Raw genomic sequence first — 26,942 nt, forward strand, 5'->3', positions numbered from 1 at the left:
ATCTAATGCCGGGTTATTGGAGGAAAATATAACGTGCTTTTGGGTTTTAGATAACTTATAGAACCAAGTCGCTGGCTTCTTTCGACAGCCTTGTCTGACTTCTCTCTGACAATATTTAGTCATTACCGTGAGTAAATAAGCCAACATGTTGTGTCATTGCGTTTTTCTTTTATAATGCCGTACATATAACGTCAAATAGAGGGTGTGCGCAAAAGTAACTCGCAGAATGATCATTTTAAAATCTCGCGCGGTTTACTGTGTTGTAGCTCGGGCCAGTGGCGCAATGGATAACGCGTCTGACTACGGATCAGAAGATTCTAGGTTCGACTCCTGGCTGGCTCGATAATTTTTGCATTTTTCAAATGCCGCCTGTAAATCGAGGTTATTCTTGGTAGGGTAGCCAATCACGTTTCCGTCTGCTACCACAACTCTACCACTGTTTGTAAGCTATGGCCAATGAGCGCTCGTATCGCCACCACGATTTCCCCCAACAACTACCAAGAAATGACCAATCAGTGTCTCCCAGTGCCCGGACCAACAGTACGGTTGCCGGCTAAAATTTTAAAATAAAATTGATAACAATAACAACCAATTATGATTGCTTCACTTCTTACCAACATTTCGAAAGTAAGTCAATCCTTTATAGCCAGTTTTGGGGAAACTAATTTAACACGGTTCTTTACCAAACTACGAGCTACTTCACATTAAAAAACAGTTAAACTACATCTTAACTACTCTAAAAACAAACTAAAGGAAAATATCAGGGAAATGCTACATTTCCAGGGAAATTCACAGTATTTGATCTGACAACCATGGCCATTGAGCTGTGGCATTGTGCCATATTATATGGCAAAGAACATCATGAGAATACTATGAATATGTAGTTTATAATTAACTACCTAAGCTAACTTAGATGACCCAAAGTAGGTAACTACTTAAAAAGCTACTGAAATTTGAATGTAGTTAAACTACTACCCATATACTGCAAATTGTAGTTAAACTAGTAATTGAACTGCATGTAGTTAACTACTCCCCGACACTGTAGGTATTATATGTTATATATATATATGAACTCAGCATGCTGTTACACATGTTTATTGTAAATGAATGAATAAATAGCTAAGTTAGCAGACTACAAGGTGATCATGACTGAAAATAACTAGTAGTAATATATTATTCACAGCTGCCTTACATAATGCGTGTCCAAATGTTTTGTCCATCTCATTTTTCACAGCTGTGTTATTTACATCTGTTTCTCAGTTTTCTTTATATTTTCATTTTTTAATCTAGATGGAAACTTGCTTCAGGAGATGGGTTGAAGCCTAAACCTTACAGACACAATTGAAGCAACAAAGGTGAAGGATATCAACAAAGTAAAGCCATGGATGCCACCCATGTCCCCAGAGGGAGTTCTGGACAAGGCCAGAAAAGCTTTAATTCAGCACCATGGAGATCCAGCAAACAGAAAACCCCTGCTGGGTTTCTTCGAAATCCAGTTTGGTGTGTTTCACGGGCAGACATTCAGCGTGCTGGGAAAACTTCCCAGCACACTGCGACCACCCAGCACACTTCCCTTCCTCTCTCAGCTCCCTCTTGGTTAGGAAGTTGCATAACCAGAAAAGCCTGACCAAGACTGTAAAAAGGCTAGTTTCCCCCCTCAAAGCCGAATGTTGTAAGCAAACATTTATTTGTATAAATAAATGTGTTTGTATGTTTAATATGTATTGCTGTTCAATACTCATGATGTTTATCTGTTTGTCCTGCTTTTTTTCTTTTTAGCTTTGACCCAGGCATGCGCATAGCCGTTACCCACCCTCATCCACCTGACTGTTTCCACTGAGCTGGATGACAGCACACTGCTGGCAGAGGCAACTACTGCTGAGGTCTGCTTGCAGAAGACAGTCCACTTCCTGACAGACTGCAAGAGGACTGCCAGTGCTGTCAACTTGGGCCTGATCCTGCCTGTGACATTTGAACCTGCATCATCCATACATCTGTCCTCAAGCACCGGTGGCTGATGCAGGTTTATGCTCAGGATGTCCTGTAAAGGCTGGATGAGATCAAAGCCACTTTCACCGTGCAATATGGTCAGATCTTAAGATTGATTCTATGAAAAAGGTGGCCTGAAAGCTTGCAGGACACAGCTATGGCACCAAGGCAGCCAATGTTGGTAATGACCATGGACAGGTGATCATGTCCGTGCTCACAGCCAGCGAAGGTTTTGGTCTTGGGTCAATGATTGAAGGCCTCATCAAGCGATACGGAGTGGCTTTGGTGGCTCCTCCTGAGGTAGTATATGTCGACCGAGACTGCTTTGGCAGCACTCTGCTGAGGAGGAAGTTTGACAAGTGGGAGCTAATGACCATCTGGTTAGACATATGGAACTTTATGCGGAGGTTTGCTGTGGGTTGCAGCACTGACTTGCCAGTTGTATGCCACATTCATGGGTTGCCTCAGCCACTTTATTTTCATGTGGGACTAGGACAACCTGACAGCCCTGAAGGAGGCGAAGTGTGCAGAGCTGGAAGCTGACCAGATACAACCATCCGAGGCTGATATGCTGTGTTGTATCAGCCGAAGCGAGCTACCCCTGCACTGCAGGAGAACCACCCACGGGACCAATGACCAAGGAGACCAAGGCTCTGATTGAGAGCCATATCCAGGCCTTTGAAGGAGACGCTGGTCGTGACACTTTTGGAGTCCCACTAATCAACTTGGCCCAGATGAGCGAGATCCAAATGTCCCATGGGAAGCATGTGGCCTGCATCAAGGATCCTCCAGGTGCGCAGCTCTACACACAGACAGGAACTGTAGTGAAGGGAGGGCACTGTCTGCTAACCCACCACTGTGCCAGAGGTTCCACGTCATTCGAGTCATTTCACCTGTTTTGATTTATTCTTCGTCATCTTCTTCTTCTTCTTCTTCTTCTTCTTATTATTATGGTAGAATAAAAGAAAATATCTGTCAAAATGAACCACCAAAATTGCTTAAGACTAATGCATGTCATTCTCTCAAGTGACAAAAGAACAAATGTTATGTGCTACCTGTGCTATAAAGGTGCTTAGAATAAAGAAGCTCATTATTCAATTGGGAAAAAATCTGTCATAAACGTGACAAAACAAACTGCAGTCTTTGTAATCACGTTAACAGTATGTTGTGGTTGTGTATTCCTGGCTGATCTTTAATTTAAAGCACATGCTGCTAGAATTGCATTTGTACAGTTGTACATCTTGCAGTCCCTTGGATAGATATTCCCCAACATGGCTGGATTACCAGCTGGTTAAAGTGGGAAACTGCCCTGGGGCCCCAGACCCCAGAGGGCCCCTGAAGTCCCATGTTTAATACATATCAATTGGAGTTGGTCATTTGTAAATTTGTCAAGGAATCTGCACCATATTAACTAAATTGGGGTCTGCATTATTGGTTTTGTGGATGCATTGTCAGATTATGTCAAAATCTTGTGAAAAGCTTCATTATTTTAATTTATACCATGCTTACATGGTAAATATTCCTAAATAAAGTTAAGTTGAATGAAATCACCACAAACTGACATAAGTATTATTCCAGCACAGGAGCACTGTTGAAAACTGGATGTGGGAGGTGACAGGGTAGGCTGTAGGACACATTACATAGAGGGCCACTACATTTATTTATTCCACTACATTTATCTGACAGCTACAGGTAGGTGCAAAGATTAACATTATACCAACAAAACATATGATCAGCTTATAAAAAATCATAACGTTTTTACAGACTGACACACCCAAGAGAATATGATAGATATATTGACTGTAAACAGCCCCAGCTCAGCGGGATAACAGTTTTGTAGTTTTAATAGTTTACTCAAATTTTATCACATGTGCCTTGCAGCCTGTGTGCTATTGGCATTTTGCCAGAAAACTGGATTCTGCAGGAGGCAAAAGATAAAGACTATGATACTATTGTAATAAACTGTTTGTAATAAGACAGCACAGACTTATTGTCTTGCATGATGTCTAGTATGGGCTGATCCTCTTTATGAACCTGCAACACAAACCGCCCTTTGTAGGAGGGGTAGAAGAGAGAAGGGAGGTTATTACGCTCTGTACGTGCACAGATGTGACGTTGGGAGAAATGTTTCTGCCCATGCTCACAGGACAGGAGATCAGGCAGTCTGCAGCTGATAGACTTCTTGTAGTGATGTAATGCTGCCTGTTTAGTGACTACGGATGGCTGTTTGTGCCAGGCTCTGCGGAGTGGGTCAGTCGCGGAGGTGCCGGAGGCGACAGCGGCATAACCAGCAGGATCAGGGGAGCGATTCCGACATGGACGAGGAGGAAGAGGAGCGGATCGTGGGTCAGAGGCAAGGCGACGTCGTCGTCGTCGGCGGCGGCGGCTGCGGCGCAGGAGGCCCGGAGAGCGGCGTCGCCACTGCAGGGCCCAGTGACGCTTGTGAATATGGCAGCGGTCGTGTCAACAGAGGAGGCTTTCGCACCAGCACGGGACCTCCACACCCGCAATCATTAAAGGAATTACCGCCGGAGCTTCTGGTGGAAATCTTCTCTTTGCTTCCCGGAACAGCATTACCAAATGTCGCCCTCGTCTGCAAAAAATTCAGACAAATCCTTAACACTGAAACCATCTGGAGGAGGCGGTGCATTGAAGGTAAATACAGCGATTAATGGACATAAGAGTTCATTGAAACGTTTACGGTTAGACTGCCATATAAAGCATTGAGTCACAAATACGTATCAGATGTGTTTCTCAGACTATATGAAGGCTCCTTCTAGTCGACAGGTTATGTGCGTCCATGGAAATGTGTTCACCTTAAAAGCATTTCTATTGATCTTCTATTGATCACTAAAGAAATGAGCGTTAACGCTGCGGCCTAAGGTCACTGCTGTAAAAAAAAAAAAAAAACCAGACCAAGGCCCCCTCACTGTTACTGGGCCCATGTCAGCCATGAGACTCTTGATGCAGGGCTCTGAAGCCTGTCAGGGGCCTTTTAATCAGCACCAACACCACCATCACAGTATTGTTATTATAGTCAGATGACAAAAAAAAGTTACATAATCTATGTAGGCTGCTTATGAGACACAAATCATATGTAAATACATAAAGATACACTTCCTGGTTTTATTATAGCAGATACAAACCTTCTGATGTCCACACAGGTCATTGAAAGTTTTGTGTTCTTGAAATTATGTGTGGCCAATATGGATAACATAACTAATGTAATTTTCAATGCAAGTGACTACTTTAAAACAATGATGCAGAAATCATATAATAGATCATCACTGCTCTTTTTTTTTTTTTTTTTTTTTTTGCAGCATTGTCCACAATAGTCTAATACACCCAGACATGTAATTTGGTTATTTTTACTCACTTCAGTGTACACTTTCAACATAGATGTTTGCACAAAATATAGATCTAAACTCCAAACAGAATACACATCCCATGATCGAAAAGGAGCAGTGGCAAGAAAAGTCTTTATTATATTATTATAATAATAATAATATATATTATATGCCTCTTTCTCAAAGTAAATTACATGAAAGGTCTGTTAGTAGTTGGTTAAACCATGTTATAAACTGTATAGTAATGTCTTCGTAGACAAACAAATATCATCTCACATATATTGTAATATCAGCCATTTGAAGTTATTTATAAAGTAAAAATGCTACTAAACATTAGACAATTCTACTTCATCCAATGCAAGGGTTTTCATATCATTATGAATTGAATTATGAATAGATTGTTCTGTCTGTCAGGCAAAACAGGCAATATGAAGATGATAGTCAAAGATCCTAAAATTACTGTAATTATTTTTGATACTTGATAGATAAAATGATTAACCAGTTAATCCAAAAATAGTAATCAGTAGGTTTATTGATACTTCATGTGAGGTGCAGTGGGAGCACTGAGTTTCAAAACATCAAGAGTTAACTGGGAGGAGCAGTAACAGAATCATGGGGTGAGGCAGCAAACTGAATGTGAAATGATAATAGCCTGAGGAATGTTGTGTACTGCAAAGTTACACAACAAGCAGCTTACCAGGCATTTACAGTTAGGGAGGTATCCATTTGTGTGCAGGACAACAGTTGAATACAATAAAAAAAACAACTGAGCGTCTAGTCAAAAACAAATTGATCTGTGATGAAGTGCTTGAATGCAGCGTAATGAGACTATCCAGTTTTAAGATCTTACATTCAGTCCAAAATGTTGGTTCCCTACATTTGACTTCTGATGAAAATGGGTAGTATTATCTTCTGTTTTTATTCTAATGTTTATACCTCAGGCCAGCTGTGTGTTTAAGACATTTTATTAATCATTGTGAATCAGATGTGATCAGGTCATGTCTGTGTATGATGACTGTGGTGTCACTGCTTTTCAAATTTCCAGCTAAGCCGTTATCAGTTTACTCAAAGTTTGATCTGGCTTTTGCCGCTGTTTAGTGTTTCACTGCAGATCTGCCATAAGATGTAACACCACGGTTCACATTATGAATATGGAGATAATTGATTACAGTGTTTAAAAGCCTGACACAGCCTGATACAGTTATTTTGCATGCCCAACCCTTAATAAATCATTTTAATGTTTATCCTTCTCCTGTTTAATTTATGTGTTTTCTCCCCACAGAGTTTGGCATGCAGCAAGATCTTAGGAAGATGGAAGTAGGAGGAGTATCTAGCCGGGACCTCTATGTGAAACGTGAGTTTGGCTGCCAATTTAATGTCTCCAGTGAAGTGTTTGTTTCATTCCTATTCGATTATTTTACGATCATATTTGAACTGTCTTGACGTATGTTGGGTAAATGTCCAGATATAATTCCTAAACTTCGAACTATAGCAGATGGGAAACATTCCCAGCGAAAGCTTTTTTGATACAAATGTGGTTTCTTTTTCCTATAATGGTACTGCTTTGTTTTTTTAACGTAGGCTCTAGGGCTGCAACTAATGATTATTTTCATTATCCATTAATCGCTGGATTATTTTCTTGATTATTCGATTAGTTGTTTAGTCTTAAAAATGTCAGAAACTGGTGAAAATTGTCTATCACTATTTCCCAAAGCCTTGTTTTGGAATATCAAATATATTGTTTTGTCTCAACCAACAGTCCATAACCCGAAGATGTTCAGTTTACTATCATAGAGGACTAAAGATGCCAGAAAATATTCTTATTTAAGATGCTGGAACCAGAGAACTTCTGCATGTTTTCTTTAAAAAAAAAAAACACAATTGATTAGTCGATTATCAAAATAGTTTGCGATTAATTTTCTGTCAATTGGCTAATCGATTAATGGACTTATCATTGCAGCTGTAGTAGGATCCTCTATTTGTTTCTCATTGTGTATCAACAGAGATCTAGAGCTTAAACCAGCTGCCACAGAGCACGCCATGCAAAGCGGTGGCACCTGTTAGGTCTTTGAATAGATTATTTTGGCGCATTACTGCATTCATTAAGAGTGCTGCGTTGGACTGAGTCCACCTCAGTCCGTAGGCGCTCTACACATGCCTGTGTTGTGCCTGTCCAGGTGTCAACCCACGGGTGAAGTCTGGGCGCTTTATGAAGCTCCTTCCGGATTACGAGCACATGGACTATAGAGACGTGTACACACACTGTATGTACATGGGCCTCAGTGTGGATGGCTGCAGCATGAGGGGTTGTGTGTGCGGGAATCTTACTGATTTAGTTTGTAAGCAAACAGTCGCAGCAGTGTTATGCATCCTGTGTGAACAGCAAATGTGTTAATAATTCTCCTCAGCACTGTTTGCTTTCATATTAAGTGTGAGATGGGTAGCCAGATAATTCAGTGTGCTGTGTGTGTTGTTGAGAAACTTGGCTGACTGGAACACAGTCAGTTTACACTTTCTACCCTTTGGGTTTACATCTCAGACTCCATCCTGACAGACGTTAAACAACAACTGAAGTGTGTGGGTTTTAACATCTCCTCTTGTGTATTTAACCGTGCACAGTGTAGCTTATTATAAAGCATGGGGGTAGCGCTGCTGATACTGATTAGTACGATGTGATGTTGTGCTCTTGTGTTGCAGTGCTTCATCCATACAGACATATCTTGGGCCTATGGCAGCCTGACATAGGCCCTTACGGCGGCTTGCTCAACGTTGTGGTAAGCACAAAAAACTTGGACAACTTAAAATGTTTTCCTGTCAAGACATTTGCATAAAGATGAGGAACAATGACTTAAATTTATTTCTTTTTTCACAAGAAAGCATTACATAAAATGTTCTTTTGGTCATTTATGATTTGGAAATATTCTGCTGCAGAAGCTTTGGCAGGAAACTAATTATAATTTTATTGCTTGTAAGTGACTAAAAGTATTTTTCTTTCAGGTGGATGGGCTCTTCATCATTGGCTGGATGTATTTGCCGCCTCATGACCCTCGTGTGGAGGATCCAATGAGAAGACGGCCGCTCTTCCGTATCCACATGTGGGAGAGCAACAAGGCCACTGTGGAGTGTATGTATGGACACAAGGGTCCCCACAAAGGAGACATACAGGTGAGGGCTTATGCAGCACTTTTTGACAAGAGACAAGATACAGATTCTACTTCAATTTGAGGTTAGTAGTTAATAAAAGAAGGTCATCCTCTAATATGTGTCATATTCTGTTATTTTTAGACTGTGAAGAAGGATGAATTCTCAACAAAATGTAACCAGACTGATCATCACCGCATGCCAGGAGGCAGACAGGAGGTTGGTCAAATCAGGGATCTGTTACAACCTGAAACCTGTCGATGACCGCTTTGAATTATGTGCTTATCTTGCTTGATTAGGTTTTTAAAGACCATGTACTTTGATAAGGTCAGAATTATCAGCCATTATCTGCTTTCTATGTTCTCTGTGTGTGTGTTTGTAGGAGTTCAGGACATGGTTAGAGGAAGAATGGGGCCGGACACTAGAAGAAATCTTCCATGAGCACATGCAGGAGCTCATCTTGATGAAGTTCATTTATACTAGCCAATATGAGTGAGTCTCCTCCTTACATACACTTTCTCTGTGGCTCACATCAAGAGTGTGAGTAGGTTTTATGTGAAAGATGGTTCTGCTTTCTCTTGTGGATTAATGTATTACCTGTCTGACAGCCTTGGCAGAGACTCAAATAAAACTCTCTCTCATATGCTTTCATTTGACAGTAACTGTTTGACATACCGGCGGATCTATCTGCCTCCTACAATGCCCTCTGACCTGCTGCAGCCAGGCCTCTTCAAAGGAACCTATGGCAGTCACGGTTTGGAGATTGTCATGCTCAGTTTCCACGGGACTTCTGCAAGAGCCACCAAGCTCACTGTAAGTCCCATTTCTGCTGCCATTTTTGGGATTAGTGAATAATCATTATCCATGGCTGTGGCAAAGTTTTTGAACAAATTGAAATTACTAATTTGAATATCAACTCTGCAACGCAAAGTAATCACAGGTTGATTACAACTCTACTAACACTCTGATTTTCTACTGTCAGAAAGTCAGCTATCCTGTTAATCATAAATTACCCAGTAAATGTCCTCTAGGTCATCTCCTTCCTCTCCAACAACAAACTGTTCAGCCAAAGTTCTTGATGTAATCATTGCTTCAGCTTTTAGAATCAGAATCAGAAACAGGTTTAATGCCAAGTAGGTTTACACATACAAGGAATTTGCCTTGATATTGTGGTGTTACCTTTGGAGGCAGCTGGATTCACCAGATCACGACATCACACGAGAATCCATCTTGTCAGGCTTCAGGTTCTGCGCTTTTGTCTGAACCACTGGTGGTCCAGCTGCCTCACAAGGTAAGACAGTGATAGATGGTGATAGCCAGATGGTTCATCCAATCACCTTATCCAATCACCATAATTTTTGAAAGTGCCTGCCCTTTTCCAAACAGTTGATGGTTCTGTGTAACAAACCATCCGGTGCGTCAGCTTAAATGTGGTGCATAATAGTCAAAAAATAGAGGGTAAGAGAAAACAGAAAAAATCTATACAAAGAAAGAGATAAATACCACGACCGTGAAAGATGGGTGATATAACTATATAAATAAAAATTCACAATTAATATGTGAAATCGTAAATATAGTAAAAATATATTCTAAGTAAAAAGAGCTAAGGAAATGTACAAGTCTGTGTCAGTGGGGGTCCCAGACCTCGTTGATGAGGCCAGCTGCAGACGGGAAGAAACTGTTCTTGTGGTGTGAAGTTTTGGTCTTGAAAGACCACAGCTTCTTGCCAGAGGGGAGTGTTTGAAAAAAAAAATCAGGTTCTCCTACACACCAATTGCCTTTTAAATAGAATATTCTCACATTTTTGACATTGAAGTTGCAACATTAACCCAGCAAATTTATCCACTATTGGTGCTGACTGCAATTTTACCCCTCCCTACAGGGAGACCCCAACGTTCCTGCTGGGCAGCTCACTCTGGATGTTGACCTAAGTCGGCCTTTGGTCCTCCCAGACTTGGAGCACCAGCGCAACATAGAGGAGCTGTCGCGGCTGGTTTTAGGAGTACATGAAGAAGTGCAGAGGGAGGCGGAACAACAGGCCAAAGACTCTTCTGCCACAGTGACAGGCACCGCAGAGGGGGCCTGCGATGGTGCTAGCGGAGCAGAAGGGACGGAGGCAGACCAAGGTGCCTGTTCAGACAGCTGCCAGCCAGGTCCCAGCAGCAGCACCCATCCTCCTGAAGCCCAGCCCTTCACTCTGCCCCTAGGGGTTATGGCTCGCAATGAGGTGTATCCTCGCACCTGCAGGAAATGGTAAGTGAGGACATGTAATATGCATAAATCCCATTGTGAAGAAGATGAATTGTTGCAACCTTCACCCCAGTAACAGTGTCATCAAACACAGTGTGCCTATTGTTATTGAGCTGTTACAAGTTGCTCGCTGGTGAAAGTTCACAGCCAATAAGCTAAAACCATATCAGCCTCTAGTGAATGCTCATCAGTATGTGTGTTAAATGTTGGCTGAATAACTGTTGGGAGAAAACCATTATCTGGAATTTTTAATTAATTTTTATAAGGTTAGGCAGTTAAAAATCATACCACAAGTGACATAGCAATTTTGGCTCTCTCAATTAATCAAACTGGGCAGAATGCAAAGTGGATGGACAGTGCATTTAGAGCACATTCTCTGGTGCATCAAATCATAGTAAAATGTTTTACCAGTCAGAGGCATTTGGCTGTAACTACTGTTTTTATTGCAGATATCATGCAGCCCTATTTCTATCACTGATTCCCAATCAAATAATCTACATCAATCCATGATGAGAATGCTATTAATCTTTACTGTAAATTCATATTCAGCAATTATTACACATTATTAATTATTAAAATAAAATACTGTGACCATAACCATTACCTGTCTTATTTTTTGTGCTTACAGCTTATTACAACAGAGTCAATGACCCAGTGAAATTCATATCCATCAAAATATTTACTGACTGATGAATTGATGTCCCTTCATTTCAGCTTCTATGGGACAGGCCTGATCGCTGGGCACGGCTTTACAAGTCCAGAGCGCACCCCGGGGCTCTTTGTGCTGTTCGATGAGGACCGTTTTGGTTTCATCTGGCTGGAGTTGAAGTCTTTCAGTCTGTACAGTCGCCTGACGGACCACCTAGCCCATGCTCATGCCCCAAACATGGAGCGATTTGAGGCCATGCTACGCAACATGCAGTCCTGGACATCCTGATGCACCAAGCTTTAAGTCTCCTCCCACAATGCAATGCATAATAACATACATCATACACATATCACCTCTGTCCTCCCTTGACAACGTTACTATCATGTTAGCTCGTTTTATTGTCTAATAAAGCTAGTTATATCACCCTGACCCAGCACACTCGCACTCCCGTTCCCATACACAAGCACTTTGAAAGGCCTCCCGAGTCACCGTTTATCACCTCACCTCAGTATGACCTTAATCCTCCAGTGCAGCATGATAGCAGGTCACATTTTTTAATTTATTTATTTATTCCCCACCCCCCCACCCCAGGAGAAAAGGAATGATATTTCATACCACTTATTATGGATCAAACTGTATGTGCCTCTGATTCTAAAACCATGTCTGTACTTGATACTGCTTGAAGAAGATAAATGTGTCCAACGTATTCTACTCCATAGTATTATACTGATTTCGGTGCCCAACATGTTGAACTGCATGCTGCGTTTTAATTTAGATCTAATGGCATCACACTCATAACCATTTCTGAACATGATGAGTTTTTCTGAAGCAGCATGTCTTGCTTTTTAGTTAATTGCTTTAGAGACATAAGAATTTAAAAAAAGGAGACAGCATCTCAGGTGTATTTCTCTTTGCCACAAATGAGTGAAAAACGGGACAAAACTATTTATGTTTTAAAAATGTATGAAATCAGATTTGCTTTATTAATTTGTCCAATAGAAATGCTGAGTGAGTTTTACAACTGGGCAGTTTTCTAACCATTGACAAGTAAGCATTTGCTGTCTTATCAAACACTGTAGCTACATCAGCCAGTTTGGGGCGGACTGATATGTTTCTGCTCTTTGAACTTGAGCTATATCTCTTTCAGTGATATGCTTTGGCTCATGATCATACATCAGACATACTTTTAATGTCACCACACCTGACATAATATTATGTAAGCTGGAAAGATGTATTGCAATAGAATAACATAGCCTATACATAAGCTGGATTTAATCAAAATAGCAAAATTGTACAGTTTATGTGCTTGTATAATAATGGTCTGAAACAGAAACTTCTCTTACCTTTGAAATGTATTGCATTCGTTGTTTGTTCAAATGGCTGACATAACGTTTGCCTGGCTTTATACCTGCAAAGCTATTCCCTCCAGTTTTCCATTTTATTTCAAACTTGAGACCAGGCTAGCTGAACATTATACGAACTAACAGCTCAAAGCGCATCTCAAAGTACCAAGTATGTGTCTGTATGTCTCATTACAGCCTGATGGTGATGCCCAGTAGCTTTCCTACTCCAAGTGCACTTTTCTGGGCAGTATAGTGAATCATTCAAAACCACTGGCCAGCACTTTTATATCAGACTGCAGCTTTACTAACATTTGCAAAAACAACAATGTCTGCTAAAGCATCATCATCTTAATTTTGTCACGTTTTATTGATTTCTTATGAACCTAAGTATATTTGTGTTCTACATTCTCCTATCTGTAAGCCCTCTGTATCCAGCTGTTTGAATGATTTGCCTTCGAAAAGTGTTGCTTTGGACTACTTTCAATGCCATAGGCCTGATTTTGTGAAAAACAAAGTTTGACCTATTGAACTGCTCACATCAGACTTCAGGGAGCTTTTCAGCTTAAGCGCTCTTCTCAGTAATAAAAAAATAAAAAACTGAAAAGAAAATTTTGTGGAATCTGTTTATTCTTCTGTGTTTATTAATTTGTGAATATTTCACCTTGCTATAATGCAAAAAATATTTCTGAAGCATCTAAAAGGATATCCCCCCTCCATTGCTGTTTTACTTTAGTGCCGCAGTTGAATTTTGATTATAATATATATATTTTCATATAAGTAAATGTGAAAATGTAACACCTCACACAACACCAATTACATCTTTCTTAAATTTCACCTTAAATCCATCCCCTCTTCAGGTGCTAACCAGTGTATCTACACCAGTCCCATGAGATAGGAAACACAATGTGTGTGAATGGGGGCGTTAAATAATGTAAGTGAATAGTAAAACATGTCACATAACATCTTAAAAGGATTTTTATTTTATATTAGAATCCACTTCATACAAACACAGTAGGTGTATCCCATGATTTAAGTTACCGTACAAATACACACCGTTCCTTTATGCTATTAGATTTTATAAAAGTATTTCCCGAAAATACTTTTCCTTGGATTCAAACTGCTTCAATATACGAAGTGGAAAAATATTCACCCAACTTAAAACTTATCTCCTCTCCAAATTTCAATTTTTTCAAAAATATTGTTATTATTTTCAAATCCAATTAGTAAATATCTCACAGTAAGTAAATGCATTTTTGTCAGACTTGTTTGTATTTAATGAATGACTGATGGAACAGAGAAAGATGAGAGGTGACAGCTCTACAGCTCGCTGTGCTCCATCTTCTCCATATGTTGTTGGATCTTCTCTGGGAGAGTCTGAGTCAGGAAGACAAAGCGATCCTTCTTCAGGTGCTGTCCAATTACCTGCTCTGTTATACCAATTGCCAGGTATTCTTCATCTACTCCATACTTAGGCCAGTGGACAAGGCCGTCTCCATTAGGAGACCTACACACACACACACACACACACACATGTTATAAAGAAGTTTGTCTTATCTCCATGTGTATTATGAACTATAATGAAGGTGAATTCCTACCCTGTGCGAGCAAAGTTGCCCCAGTAGCTCATCATGGTTCTGCTTAACTGTTCCTCCTCTTCTGGGCATACATCTAAAATAAGACAGTCTAGTGAAACACTTTGCACTCTACGAAACCCAGAGAAAACCCAGATCTCGGATTATCATTTGATATGGTGATTTTTATATTGCACTTACCTACTAATTTAACATGAGTGGTAGTGAAGCAGAATCCTAATACTGTAAAGAGTTCGTCTCCATGGTCACACCCAACAAAGCTTGGCCTTTTTGCCTGCAGAAATTTGGGAGGATGCTGGTACTCATACAGGTATACAGGGGCGCCTGCATCTAGAAGACAAACAGGTGTGATATGTCTTGTTTATGAAAGTGTGTGATAGTAATTTTTCTTAAATAGATTTGCATATTCTTGTATTAAATTAAAGTTTACCTCTGTGGGCATTTGCAGCTTTAATGGCTGGAATGGTGAACAATGTGTCTCCAAGCATCTCAGTAAACCCTTCTCTATTTTTCACACGATCTTCACCAGTTCCAATATATTCATCTACCATCAGATCTCTGATGATTGCATATTTGGGCTTGAGAAAATGAGCAACACAATGTCAGAGAAGCTTAAGCATGATGAAGCAGAGTAATATTGTAATGTCAGGCAGTGGCTGTCTTACATCAGAGTAAAAGATGGACAGCATGTTCACAACTTGCTCCCGATCCATTCCCTCAGTCCAGTTTGGAGGAGCAAAGAACTAATGGAAGAAGCAGCTGTGATTAAAATTGCATATTTAATGGGCACATCTGCAAATTGGTAAGCTATTAATGGACCAGTGTGTAGGGTTTAGTGGCATCTATTGGTGAGGTTGCAGATTGCAACCAAATGAATACCCCTCCCCCTCACCTTCCCCCTCCAAACGTGTAGGAGAACCTATCGTGGCCACAAATCCCACGAAACACGAGAAAGGCCCTTTCTAGAGCCAGTATGTGGTTTGTCTGTTCTGAGCTACTGTAGAAATTAGGGATGTGCAGAAAGCCCAGTATTGGTATTTGTATTTATATTTGTTGAGGCAGCAAAATTATTTGTAATTGTGTTTGTATTCAAATAAAAGTGGAAATAGGCTTAAAAATCCTGTTTTTGTTTTTATTACACTTCTAATTGTGTTCTTCTAAAGTGTTACAATAAGTGTTCATGAATACATTACTTTACGAAGGAGGTCCCCACACCAGGTCTCGAACTGAAGTCTCCCAGATTATAGATGACTGTACTGACTGCTGAGCTAAAACTTTACTCATCACCTCATTGCAGACAGACCTCTACCTATTTATACACCCATAACACAGAGAGAGCACAGCATGTAACGTGTAGGGAAGAACTTCAAAGGCGATTATTGCTTTGCACTTTTCATTTATTGCCTATTTTTTTTACAACCAAACTTTGTGGAAAGGAGAAGGGGACCAACAGGTTATGGAGAGTCTCTTGGGAGCACTTTGCATGTGTCAATAGCTCAGCTTTATCTCTGGGGAACACCCCCAACTCCAGGAGTGATGTCCAAATTAGGAAATGTGCGTCATGTAGCAGGTGGATGTGACTCGCCTAGCTGAGACTTGCTGATAGATCTAACAGTGAGCAGAGGAGAGAGACTGAGATAGTGATGTAACCGACCTTCACGCTGGTATTTGACATGTTTTTTTTCTTCCCGAAAACAAATCATTTTTAAAATATTTGTATGAAAAAAATATTTGTAAAAAACCCACTAATTGTGCTTTTGCAAATAATGTATTCAGATTTGGGCACACCCCTAGTAGAAAGATGGCAGTGTAACATGGCAGGCTCTGTGGAAGAGGAACCACTTCCTCTGTAAAAATAAAGGGCTTATTCTAAGGTAACGAAAACACAATGATTCTTATTTTCAGATGATTCTACACTAATTAAAACATACTTATGAACATTACATTACATTTCTGCCAAGTCTGTTCCATTAGATGCCACTAAATTCTACACACTGAACCTTTAAGTCACACAAATGTCAGCAAAAACTTCAGCATTCACACTTACTTCAGCAAGTAACCAGCCCACTTCATCATTATTAACACCAGTCATGAACGGTACAGTGAGAAGTTCATGTTTATGGAACAGCTCATCCACGGGTTTTGTCAGGAAGTGTCCATCAACAGTCATAGAAAATCTTAGTGTTTCATCCTTGAGAGGAAAAAGTTGAGATGAGAACAAAACAGCCACATGAAAGTGAACATTTCATAGAGGTCTTGCAGAAAGTATTATAGGCTTGTGTTCAACTAATTCCCCATCAGCATATATCGGTTTTACATACAGTATCTCACCTGCCCAATAGTCACAATAGTATCAATATCGAGGTTTCTCAAACAATCAGCAATCTTCTCTGTGCTTTCGATGCTACATCCAGATATATTCGCTACTACCTGAGGACAGATATCAGGGATTCATCTCAAGGAAAGAAAGATGTTGTGACATTCTCAATACTGTACTGTGAAGAATGTTTGCACAGAAAAATAACCAATCAGATGATTAACCTGTGTTATTGGTAGAGGATCATTTATCATGATTAAATCCATTGCAGCAGTGCCACTCTCAGCAATGGCTTGGTGGAACAGGCCATCAGACAATGGTGAGAGAAGCTGTTAATTCAAGCAACAGACAATATGAAAGGTTCAGTGGACAGTGGTAACTTTGCAGTGAAATAATTGTAATACTTTATCTGCAGTTTCATCCTTACCAGGAGAGACACGCTCACTCCACCTGCAGACTCCCCAAATATGGTAACTGAAGTAGGGTCTCCTCCAAAGTTGTGAATGTGCTGCTGGATCCACCTCAGGGCTTCTACCTGGTCCAGCAGGCCAAAGTTCCCTGATATGTGCTCATCTCCCGTGCTGGATAGACAATACAGTTATAGTCTACATAATCATACTATGTTTATTCTAACTGTGCTCAGAAACTCGAGTCTTTTTACCTAAGAAAGCCCAAAAGTCCCAAGCGGTATTGGATCAGAACCACAACCACATCCTGGTAAGCAGCCAAGGCCGAGCCATCATATATTGAAGCTGATCCTAAAACAAACCCTCCACCGTGGATCCAAACCATGACCTGGTCAGATAAAGAAAGACCTTGGTATTTTCCACAAAGCATAAAGGACATTTTTACTTTATTATTACTAAGCTGATCTTGTAATAATTTCAATCAAACTACATTAAATTGATGAGACTCAAGATAAAAATGTTAAATTGATTGTGAGAATTACAGACAAGTAATAAGTTGTTGTTATAGATTACCCTAATGCAGCCTGATAGTAAACAAAGAAATTATTATTTATATTGATATTATGGACTCTTAATTTGCAACAAAGGGTTCTTACTGGGAGCTTGCCATCATGAGCTTTGTTTGCAGGAGTGTAAATGTTGAGGTAAAGGCAGTCTTCTGAAATATCTGGGAGAACTACTGACATGCCACCGTTTTTATCAAGCAGATCTATAGTAAGCTGCTTATGTTGAATACACCTGAAAAAAAGAAACACTTATGTATACAAAATAGGATAATACTTCCAAGCACAGTATCCAACAAGTGGAGCACATGGATGTCTTACATGGGTGGCTGCTGGGTGGCGTCTCTCACTCCTTCCCATCCCTCTACAGGCTGAGGTGCAGCCAGTCTCAGAACAGGGCCTATGGGTGGCTTGGCAAATGGGACACCCAGGTAGGCATGGACCCCAGTCTCTTTCCCCTTTACACTCACATACTCACCTCTCAGGCTCCCAAGCTTTGTGTGGACTTCAGGTGCTGTCAGGATATAAATATTATGTAGCAAACAAAGAAAAAAATATAACAAAAACATTACAATTTATTAAAACAATGATTGTAAAATTAATTTTATTGGGCAAACCCTGGGGAAAAAAATCTTCTTGTGTCACTAATGTCTACACTGACATAGGTTATTGCTTGTTGGGAATATGTGCAAAGATCATTCAGGTCAAAACCTTAACTCCTCTGTAGTGTAAAGTGTAAAATAATAACTTTCAATTTGGATTCATGCATGGCTGATGTGAAAGATGTATTTTTCCCAGTCTTCTCCAATGTTTGCCATGCTGTTGGTATGACAACCTCACATGTGTGTAACTACTGTATAGTTAGGGTAGCAACCCTTTCTTGACACCTTGGTTCTGTTGATCTCCCCTTTAGAGCATCGGGTAAAACAGAAATCATCCAATTTGACACAAACTGGCACAGTGTCATTTTTATATTTTGGCTATCCTGCATCACCATGAAAGCAGCAAAAGAAACGTTTGCCTTCATCCTGCTTGGCTCTTAGGGATAGGCTTTCACAATCAGGCAGTATTTGAGTTAAAGGTCATCTCTAGCTAAGCATAATAAAATATGAAGGGTTGAGGAAGCACAAAAAGTTAATAATGGATTCGATCACAATCCTATGACAGATACATGTAAGCAAGATATCTTGAATTTTTCATTATAACTAACACTGAAGGCACAATATCTAAAACATACATATATATACATACATATACATTTTTATTGGTGTAATTGTTTATTGAAATCAGGTTTCTCCTACTTACCATGAAGGTCTGCAGCAACATGCATGAATAAAACAGACAATAGAAAGAAAAGAGTTTGATAATCCTGAAACTTCATGACTGGCATGTCTGCGGATTGCAGCACTCCTTTGGAAAAACAAAATGATAAAATGCTGCCTGCTATGAAGCTTTTCCCTTTATGACTCTGACAGGGACAGTGCTAAGGTTAATATTACCTGCAGGATATGACGTGATTTTCCATGCAATATGCAGTTACACCACAGCAACAGTTGACCTCTGAGCAGATGCTCCCCCTCCTGATTACCTTCTGCCCTCTGGACTCCATAGCTCAGTGTATTGTGATAAGTGTGGGCTCTCAGCTGCAGGCAGTGCCGACTTACCATTAGCCTTGTAATAACTGTGGTCTCACACTGGGGAGTGTATACAACTTCACTCACAGTCAAACTGCATTCACTTCTAGTGACAAACTGTACAGTTCATGGAAACTATGTAGAACTGATAAAGATTATACAATTACACCAGTAAAATGTGGGAACACGAATACAATTAAATTTTTTGTCAATGAGTTGCCCTGGTGATATCCCGCACACACTTTTCACACACACCTACCCCTGGGTCAACAAAAAAACCCCACTGAAGTGGTTACCTGTCTCCAGCAATTTATTGGTGTTTTTCCATTACTGGGACTTAACAACCCGTAGCTGAACTTGTAGACCTTGTCCCAGGTACTGTCATCCGTCTGCTTTGGAGACAGGTTCTGGGAGCTAAATTTTGGCAGCCTTCAGGAGGTGGTGCTAAATCAAGTTCCAAGATCCTTCTTTCTCTCTGGGCTGTAGACCCACTCCCAAGTCCCTGTGGTAAAGTCCCATCCTTAGCAGGCAAGAGTTGTAGGCCCACTTCTGTCAGGTACAGGGGTCCATTAGGGCCTGCCTGCCTGGTCAGTTTGTGCATCTCCCACAGCTGTGGACGCTGTGGAAATAGTCCCAGCTGAAAACCAACCTAAAAGTGGCCTGTAGGTTTGCCAGCTGGGATGCTCCCCATGGGGACGTTGAAGATGGCCAGTGCGTTGCGGAGACAGAATGTCATCACAACTGCCACAACCCCTGGCCAATGGAGAAGGTGCCCTTTGGGCATGCCTCTGATTTCAGCTCCACCTTGCAGCGCCCACTATGGAGGTTTTGGGTGCTGAACCACTAGGACCTGGCAACATGATCTTGGGTGTCATCAATGTCTATCTAGGGTGTCATGGATCGAAGCCCTCTGGCTGGTAAAGATGCCATGATGCACCCCATCTACGATGAAGGTGAGGAGACCAGAAGCCTCAGAAAGTAGAGGGTGGCTTTGAACATGTCAACCATAGTGTTCGGCTAGATCAGGTCCAGCCGGATTATGCAGAGAGAGGTGTTGCATGTTGGCTCTATACACACATGGCTCATTTCCCTGGAGAACTTGACCATAAAAGTAATATATACCTGTATTCACTCACATTGGAGAGAGTATTCATCATTGATAAACACATCATCAATCCGGGTCAAATTGCTTCTAACAACTACCTGTATAACAACAAAGAGGAATCAATTCAATATAGAACATAAAAACACCAGTAAAAATGTGGGAACATAAACAAAAAACAGTAAAACAGTATTTTCTTACAGAGGGATTCATTCATGGGTCTTTCTGAAAGGCTAAAACATAATGAACTTGTCTGTTCATATTCTAGGCTAAATGAGCAAACATCAATGTAATGGATTTAAAATTTAACTGTCACTATGTCTCACAGACAGCGGGGTGCCATCCGTCCATCCATCCTATCCATCCATCCATCCTTTCAAATGCTTATTGCCTCTCTGTCCAGGAGCCTCTCTGTATGGTCAAAGGCCCCCATGCACCAGGCCGATTGGCCTAGTGTGACTGACCCTCCAAACCATATAGTTAGGCTTAAATTTGCATTTAGTTATTGGTCAAGGGTTTGTGTGTAGGGTTAACAGGTCCAAGACCCATAGAGGTAGAAGTTGAAACCTCAGTAGAAAAGAAAACTTACAGAAGCATATAAATTAAACACATATAACCATATAGTCAATTTCAATTTCACAATGACACAGTTTACTTGTATATCTGGTTGATTAATTCACATGATTGTTTCTATGTTTAGTTGTCCATTAGTTGGTTAAATCCCTTGGCTTGCCTGCTCTAACAAATATACTGAGTCAAAAAAGGATTGGAATTTAATTGCTATGTAGTACCTTTTCCTGAACTACATGCACATCTCAATCACCCCTTCTCACAGCCCCAAAGGCTGTCATGTCATGAAAGTGATTTTTCATGTACAAGTGAAACATACAAGATTCTTGATTTGTACACTTTGTAAGAACTGTATGGTAATATTTAAGTTGTAAAAGGTTCATGAGAATATGAGTCAGAGAGACATAAAAACTCCATGAAGGAATAGAAAAAATGTCACACAATATCTTCAAAATATTGTTTAATATTAGAATCCAAGATGCAGAGACTTCCGGTGGAGAGGAGCCATGGAGTAGACGCATGTACCGCGCTCTCCCGCACTGCTGGAGGAACACCGCCAGTCCATAGCGGTGGCACTGTCGGTTGAACTCAGGTCAGCGTTTGCCGCTCTTGAAGCTAAATTTGACACAGTTCAGGCCACAATAACTGACTTCGGTGAAAGAATAACGAGCCTGGAGACCAATGCTAATTTAACCGAAAAACGTATCCAGGCTCTTGAAGTGTCATGCTCCGCCTTATCTGAGACCTCCACCAAGCTTAAAACCAAGAACATTGATTTGGAAGGACGGAGCTGGCGTAACAACATCAGGATTATCGGCCTACCAGAGTCGATAGAAGGTCCATGACCCACAACCTTTTTTTCCGAGGTCCTGATGGAGATATTTGGAGACCAGGCGCTACAGGCTCCGCCAGAGCTGGACCGGGCCCACCGCAGCCTGGCTGCTAAGCCAAGACAAGAGGACAGGCCCAGGCCCGTGATCGTATGCTTCCATCGGCACCAAACCAAAGAGCTGATAATCCGGGAGGTCCGCAAGCGTAGGAATGACCTGAAGTACCGTGACTCGCCGGTCCGCATCTACGAGGACTACTGCCCAGACGTTGTGGAGCAACGAGCGGTCTACCGTGATGTTATGACTACACTCTACAATCTGGGCTTCCAACCAGCTCTACTATACCCAGTAAAGCTACAAATCACGAAGAAGGATGGTAATAAAAAGCGCTTTTCTTCTGTTGAAGAAGCCACAGCCTTCGTGAAGTCCATGTCTGCCCAGTGAGGTCGCTTCACTGTCCTCACTCTGCAATCGGTTTACGGACTTACTCACTAATGGACCGGTGTGGTCCGCAGGACGACTCGCCCAACCGGTAAGAGTGTCTTGACGCTATAATGCTAGGCACACAGTGACTGTTGACTCTTATAAGTGTCATACGATGCTGCTTGAACACTTGGACTTTTTTTTTTTTGTCCTTGCTTTTCAAAACCCTGTAGGGGCATGTTGAACTGGAACTTTCTGTGAAGTTTTCCTTTGTCTGCCTGGTTTAGATGCTTCATGGCCTGCCTGGCTGCTGAAAATCTGTTATATTTCACCGCCAGCTTGATTTTGACTAATGCGCTGCGTACTGTTTTGAAAAGTTGGAGTAATGGGAAAACTTGCACTGTTCTCTCTCCCTCTTTCTTTTTCTTCTTTTTTTTCTATCTCTTTTATTACTATTTGATAGTGCTTCCGCATAGATCATGGTACTACAGCTTTTACGCTCACAACTGAGCAGTTTTATGGAAGCCTAACAAAATGGGAGGCACTCAAACTTAAGCTTTCTCTGTCACTGCTAATCTGTACTGTAAGGGTAATTTTATCCTGCGGGAACGTGGACATTATGGGATTGGTGAGTATAAAAACTGGAAGCTATACAGGGGTTTTACAGGTGTTAATGGGTTGGTTTGTTGTTGTGTTTTCTTTTTTTTTTGCTGTTGTTGTTTTTTTTTTAATTATTATTATTGTTTTCCCTGCCCCCCCCCCCCAAAAAAAGGCATCATCACCACACATCCCCACTTCATAAGGGTGAGTAATGTATAGCACACTTACATCTCGAAACCAGGGCTGCCCGTTTGGATCATGGAATGTTAGGGGAGTTAATTGAGTTATTAAGAGGAACAAGGTGATTTCACATTTGAAACAACTCAGAGTGGATATCTATTTTCTTCAGGAAACTCATCTTAAGACTCCTGAGATTTCATGTATTAAAAGACCTTGGATGAGTCATGTATTCCATTCTAAATTTTCCATGAGGGCACGAGGGGCAGCTATCATTGTCAGTAAAGATGTAACATTTGAACCCACAAAATTAATTGAGGACCCAAATGGGTGTTTTGTGGCTGTATCAGGAAGACTTTTCGACATCCCACTTATTTTAGTGAGTACCTACGCCCCTGTGTGGGGTGATGACAAATTCATAATGCACCTTTTTTCTTCCCTCCCTGATGTGGACAGCCACTATCCCATCATCGGCGGCAATTTCAACCTTATTCAGGATCCTGCCTTAGACAGGTCCTCCTCTAGGCCATTCGCTCTGTCTAACTGCTACCACATTGAAATCTTTCGCAGATCGGCTTGGCCTAAGTGACCCATGGCGATAGCTTAATCCATCTACCAAAGCCTTTTCTTTCTTCTCCCACATTCACCAGACATACTCTAGGATTGATTTTTTTCCTTGTTGATAATAGGCTACTGCACTGGGTTAACACTAGCGAGTACCACAGTATAGTGATCTCGGACCATGCTCCTACATCAGTTATAATAAACTTCCCAAACCGTAGGCCCCCGCACATTCAATGGAAACTTTTTACTTAACAATCTTCATTTCAAAAAGTTCTTTCAGGAAGAAATTACCCACTTCTTGCAGTTAAACGACACCTCAGATGTCATGAAAGGCACCCTGTGGGAGGCATGTAAAGCTCATCTGAGAGGACAGAACATCTCGTTTGTCTCTCAACAGAAAAAGGCGGACATGGAGAGGAGGGGCTGGCTCTCTGATCAACTATTGAGGATTGACACACAATATGCCACCACCCCCACTCCCATTTTTTATGACCAATGTCTTAAATTCCAATTCGAGTTTGACCTTTTGTCAACATCCAAAGTGGAGGCAAAATTGCTAAAAACAAGACAACATTATTTTGAAATGGGAGATAAAGCAGGGAAACTTCTCGCCCATCAGGCTAGGACTGCAGCTGCCTCAAGACTGATCCCCAGAATAAAATCACTATCAGGGACAGTGGTCACTGACCCCAATTCAATAAATGAGGTGTTCTCAAATTTCTATTCAGACCTGTACACCTCAGAGTACTCGCCTGAAAATTGGAAAGGCCACAACCCACTAGACGTATTTATATACCCCAAAGTTGATAACAATTTGGCTGTCAAATTAGGTACATCAATCTCACTGTCAGAGGCGCAGGAGGCAATTGGACAGCTTCAAAATGGCACATACCTGGCCTGGATGGGTTTGTTGTAGAATTCTACAAAACATACTCAAATCTGATAGCTCCTCACTTGGTCAATGTCTATAATGAGTCCTTCACTTGCGGCAAACTACCCCCAACCCTATCTGAGGCTAACATTTCTCTTTTATTAAAAAAAGACAAGGACCCCCTTGAATGCAGCAATTATAGCCCCATTTCACTTTTAAACATAGACCAAAAGATTCTCACGAAGGTCCTTGCCACACGCTTGCAGCAGGTCCTTCCTGCCCTGATTTCCACAGATCAGACTGGGTTCATGGCTGGAAGAAACTCCTCATTTAACACCAGAAGACTTCTCAAAATTATTGGCTCCCCCAACCCTGACACGCCGGAAGTGGTAATTTCTTTAGATGCCGAGAAAGCGTTTGACAGGGTTGAGTGGGAGTACCTGTACTATATCCTGTCAAAATTCGGCTTCAGCTCTGACTTTATTGCATGGATTTGACTGCTCTGCAATTCCCCAACTGCCCATATCATTACAAATGGAGTGAGGTCACCCTCCTTCACCCTTCACCGGGGCACCAGACAGGGATGCCCCCTCTCCCCCCTCCTATTTGCTCTAGCTGTAGAACCGCTAGCCATTTGACTTCGTGATGAGGGGGGAGTGGAAGGCATCACTAGGAATGATGTTACCCACAAATTGTCCCTGTACGCAGACGATTCGTTATTATATGTATCGAACCCTGTCTCGTCCATCCCTGTTATTACAGACATCCTTATCCAATTCGGCAAATACTCTGGTTATAAATTAAATTTTAATAAAAGTGAACTTCTTCCTATCAACCACCTGTCTAGGAAGATACCACTTTCTTCTTTTCCATTCAGAACTGTTTCAGAGGAGTTCAGATACCTAGGCGTATTCATCACTGCTTCTTTTGGGGATTTATTCCATAGAAATTTTCACCTTCTCGTAGAGAAATGTAAACTTGATATGAATCGCTGATCTGCTCTCCCTCTCTCCCTAACCAGCCCAGAGACGCTCCATCTCTGTGATATACAACTCCATTGACTCTCTTAATTCTGACCAGACGACACACCTGAAACTGACCTGGGAGGAGGAGTTAATGGTACCAATATGAGACAGCAGGTGGGATCAAATTCTTAGGCTAGTTCACTCATCCTCCATTTGTGCTCGACACAGCTTGTTACAATGCAAGGTTCTTTTCAGAGTTCACTTCACAAATGTTCGATTGGCGAAAATTTACCTTGGCACCAGTGACAGTTGCAATAGATGTAAGCAGTCACCTGCCAATCATGCGCACATGTTCTGGTCCTGTCTGGCCCTCACTAGCTTCTGGCGCCAAGTTTTTGACACTCTTGCAACCTTGCACTGCACTGTTTGGGTCTCCCCCATCTACAAAAGCTGGCTTAGGGAGGTCCTATCTCATATCAAACTTGAGAAGATTAGATTCTCACTGGTGGGTTCTGGTACTGTCTTTAACAAAACCTGGCGGCCCTTCATAGAGTATTTAGCTTGAGCTATTATCCAGAGTGATTAGATGCCACCCCCCCTCTTTTTTTTAAAAGTATGTGGATTACATGTGTAGATGTACTTTGCACATTGGTTTTATGTATCTGTCTAGCCTTTTCCATTTTATTATTTATTTATGTAATTAATTTCATTATTATTATTATTATTGTTATTATTATTATTATTATTATTTTATATTCTTTAATGGGTGGGAAGAGATAATGGGGTTACTATGGTTCAGAGAGCCTCCCTGGCTCAGGTTATGTTGAGTGTGTTCTGTATAAAAAAATGTAAAATCTAATAAAAAAGATTTACAAAAAAATAAAAAATAAATAAAATAGAATCCAATTCATTTACAGGAGACATTTAAATTGTGGATACAACAAAGTAGGGATATATATGGTTTAAGATGCACTTCAAGGACACATTTATATTTAGGCCTCTACATTTTACAAGTACTCACTAAAATACCAACCACGGATATTGTCACGATTCCTTCTTAGGCATTTGCCATTCTCTACTTGTCCACCAGATGCCCCCAATTGTCTGCATCTGCTGCCCATTCCTTCATAGCTCCCCTGTACTTTCCTCGGTCATCCATTCCTATTATTCATTATTCTAGCCACCCTGTTCCTGAACCTGTTCCTGCCGTTCCTGTGGTTGGCCTGTTTATGACCTGCCTGCCTGCCTGACTTGCCCCTTTGGACTTGTTGCTTGTTTTGGGCTATCTGCTGTTACCGACCTGTAAGCCTGTCTTTTCGATTTCTTTATTAAAGCCCTTTTCATTCAACCTGCCCTCGGTGTCTGCATTTGGGTCCTCCTCCTGTCTGTCCCATACACACACTTGTGAGACGATATACTTTTAACTTGATGGCCAATATACAGGATGGTGGTTATAAAAAGTATTCACCCCTTTAATTTTGTATTCCCCCAGCTGCCACCACACACACACACACACACACACGCACACACACACACACACAAGCACACTCATTTAAGTTCAATCAGTTCAATCCTGTGTTAAAAACAATGCAATGTGATATGTTGAAA

General features: G+C 41.1%; 2 protein-coding genes and 1 non-coding gene across 4 annotated transcripts; 2 read left to right on the forward strand and 1 right to left on the reverse strand.

Moving 5' to 3' along the window:
• The first annotated feature begins 269 nt into the window (after positions 1-269).
• trnar-acg (transfer RNA arginine (anticodon ACG)) lies at positions 270-342 on the forward strand. Its single transcript has one exon. It is a non-coding gene; the product is annotated as a tRNA-Arg (tRNA).
• A 3,756-nt stretch (positions 343-4,098) lies between these two features.
• fbxo31 (F-box protein 31) lies at positions 4,099-13,328 on the forward strand. Of its 2 annotated transcripts, XM_067589368.1 has the most exons (10): positions 4,099-4,644; positions 6,619-6,690; positions 7,514-7,600; positions 8,034-8,110; positions 8,334-8,501; positions 8,622-8,696; positions 8,860-8,969; positions 9,137-9,290; positions 10,360-10,730; positions 11,442-13,328. In XM_067589368.1, exons 1-10 carry the CDS (start codon positions 4,209-4,211, stop codon positions 11,662-11,664), a joined length of 1,773 nt encoding a protein of 590 aa, XP_067445469.1. In that variant the 5' UTR covers positions 4,099-4,208; the 3' UTR covers positions 11,665-13,328. The 2 variants fall into 2 exon arrangements, with proteins under 2 accessions (XP_067445469.1, XP_067445471.1); XM_067589370.1 differs by lacking the exon at positions 7,514-7,600.
• Positions 13,329-13,676: 348 nt separating this feature from the next.
• LOC137182844 (cocaine esterase-like) lies at positions 13,677-19,081 on the reverse strand. The gene is made up of 13 exons (XM_067589372.1): positions 18,904-19,081; positions 17,920-18,112; positions 17,692-17,833; positions 17,290-17,423; positions 17,056-17,209; positions 16,853-16,957; positions 16,643-16,741; positions 16,359-16,502; positions 14,977-15,054; positions 14,742-14,889; positions 14,492-14,641; positions 14,315-14,387; positions 13,677-14,223 (listed from the first exon to the last, which is right to left on the reverse strand). The coding sequence occupies exons 1-13, from the start codon at positions 18,986-18,988 to the stop codon at positions 14,037-14,039; spliced, it is 1,692 nt and encodes a 563-aa protein (XP_067445473.1). The 5' UTR covers positions 18,989-19,081; the 3' UTR covers positions 13,677-14,036.
• Positions 19,082-26,942: the final 7,861 nt, after the last annotated feature.

The sequence above is a fragment of the Thunnus thynnus genome, chromosome 5, assembly GCF_963924715.1.
Source record: "Thunnus thynnus chromosome 5, fThuThy2.1, whole genome shotgun sequence".
Classification (NCBI taxonomy): Eukaryota; Metazoa; Chordata; class Actinopteri; order Scombriformes; family Scombridae; genus Thunnus; species Thunnus thynnus.

Bases quoted from the DNA above. Each gene is read 5' to 3' on its own strand.
- fbxo31 (XM_067589368.1), top strand. From the start codon at position 4,209: ATGGCTGTTTGTGCCAGGCTCTGCGGAGTGGGTCAGTCGCGGAGGTGC. The intron at 4,645-6,618 runs GTAAATACAGCG...TTCTCCCCACAG, and splicing joins GAGGAGGCGGTGCATTGAAG to AGTTTGGCATGCAGCAAGAT. The intron at 8,111-8,333 runs GTAAGCACAAAA...TTTTTCTTTCAG, and splicing joins GCGGCTTGCTCAACGTTGTG to GTGGATGGGCTCTTCATCAT.
- LOC137182844 (XM_067589372.1), bottom strand. From the start codon at position 18,988: ATGCCAGTCATGAAGTTTCAGGATTATCAAACTCTTTTCTTTCTATTG. The intron at 17,834-17,919 runs GTAAGACATCCA...TCTTTTTTTCAG, and splicing joins GCCACCCAGCAGCCACCCAT to GTGTATTCAACATAAGCAGC. The intron at 16,958-17,055 runs GTAAGGATGAAA...TTGAATTAACAG, and splicing joins GAGTGAGCGTGTCTCTCCTG to CTTCTCTCACCATTGTCTGA.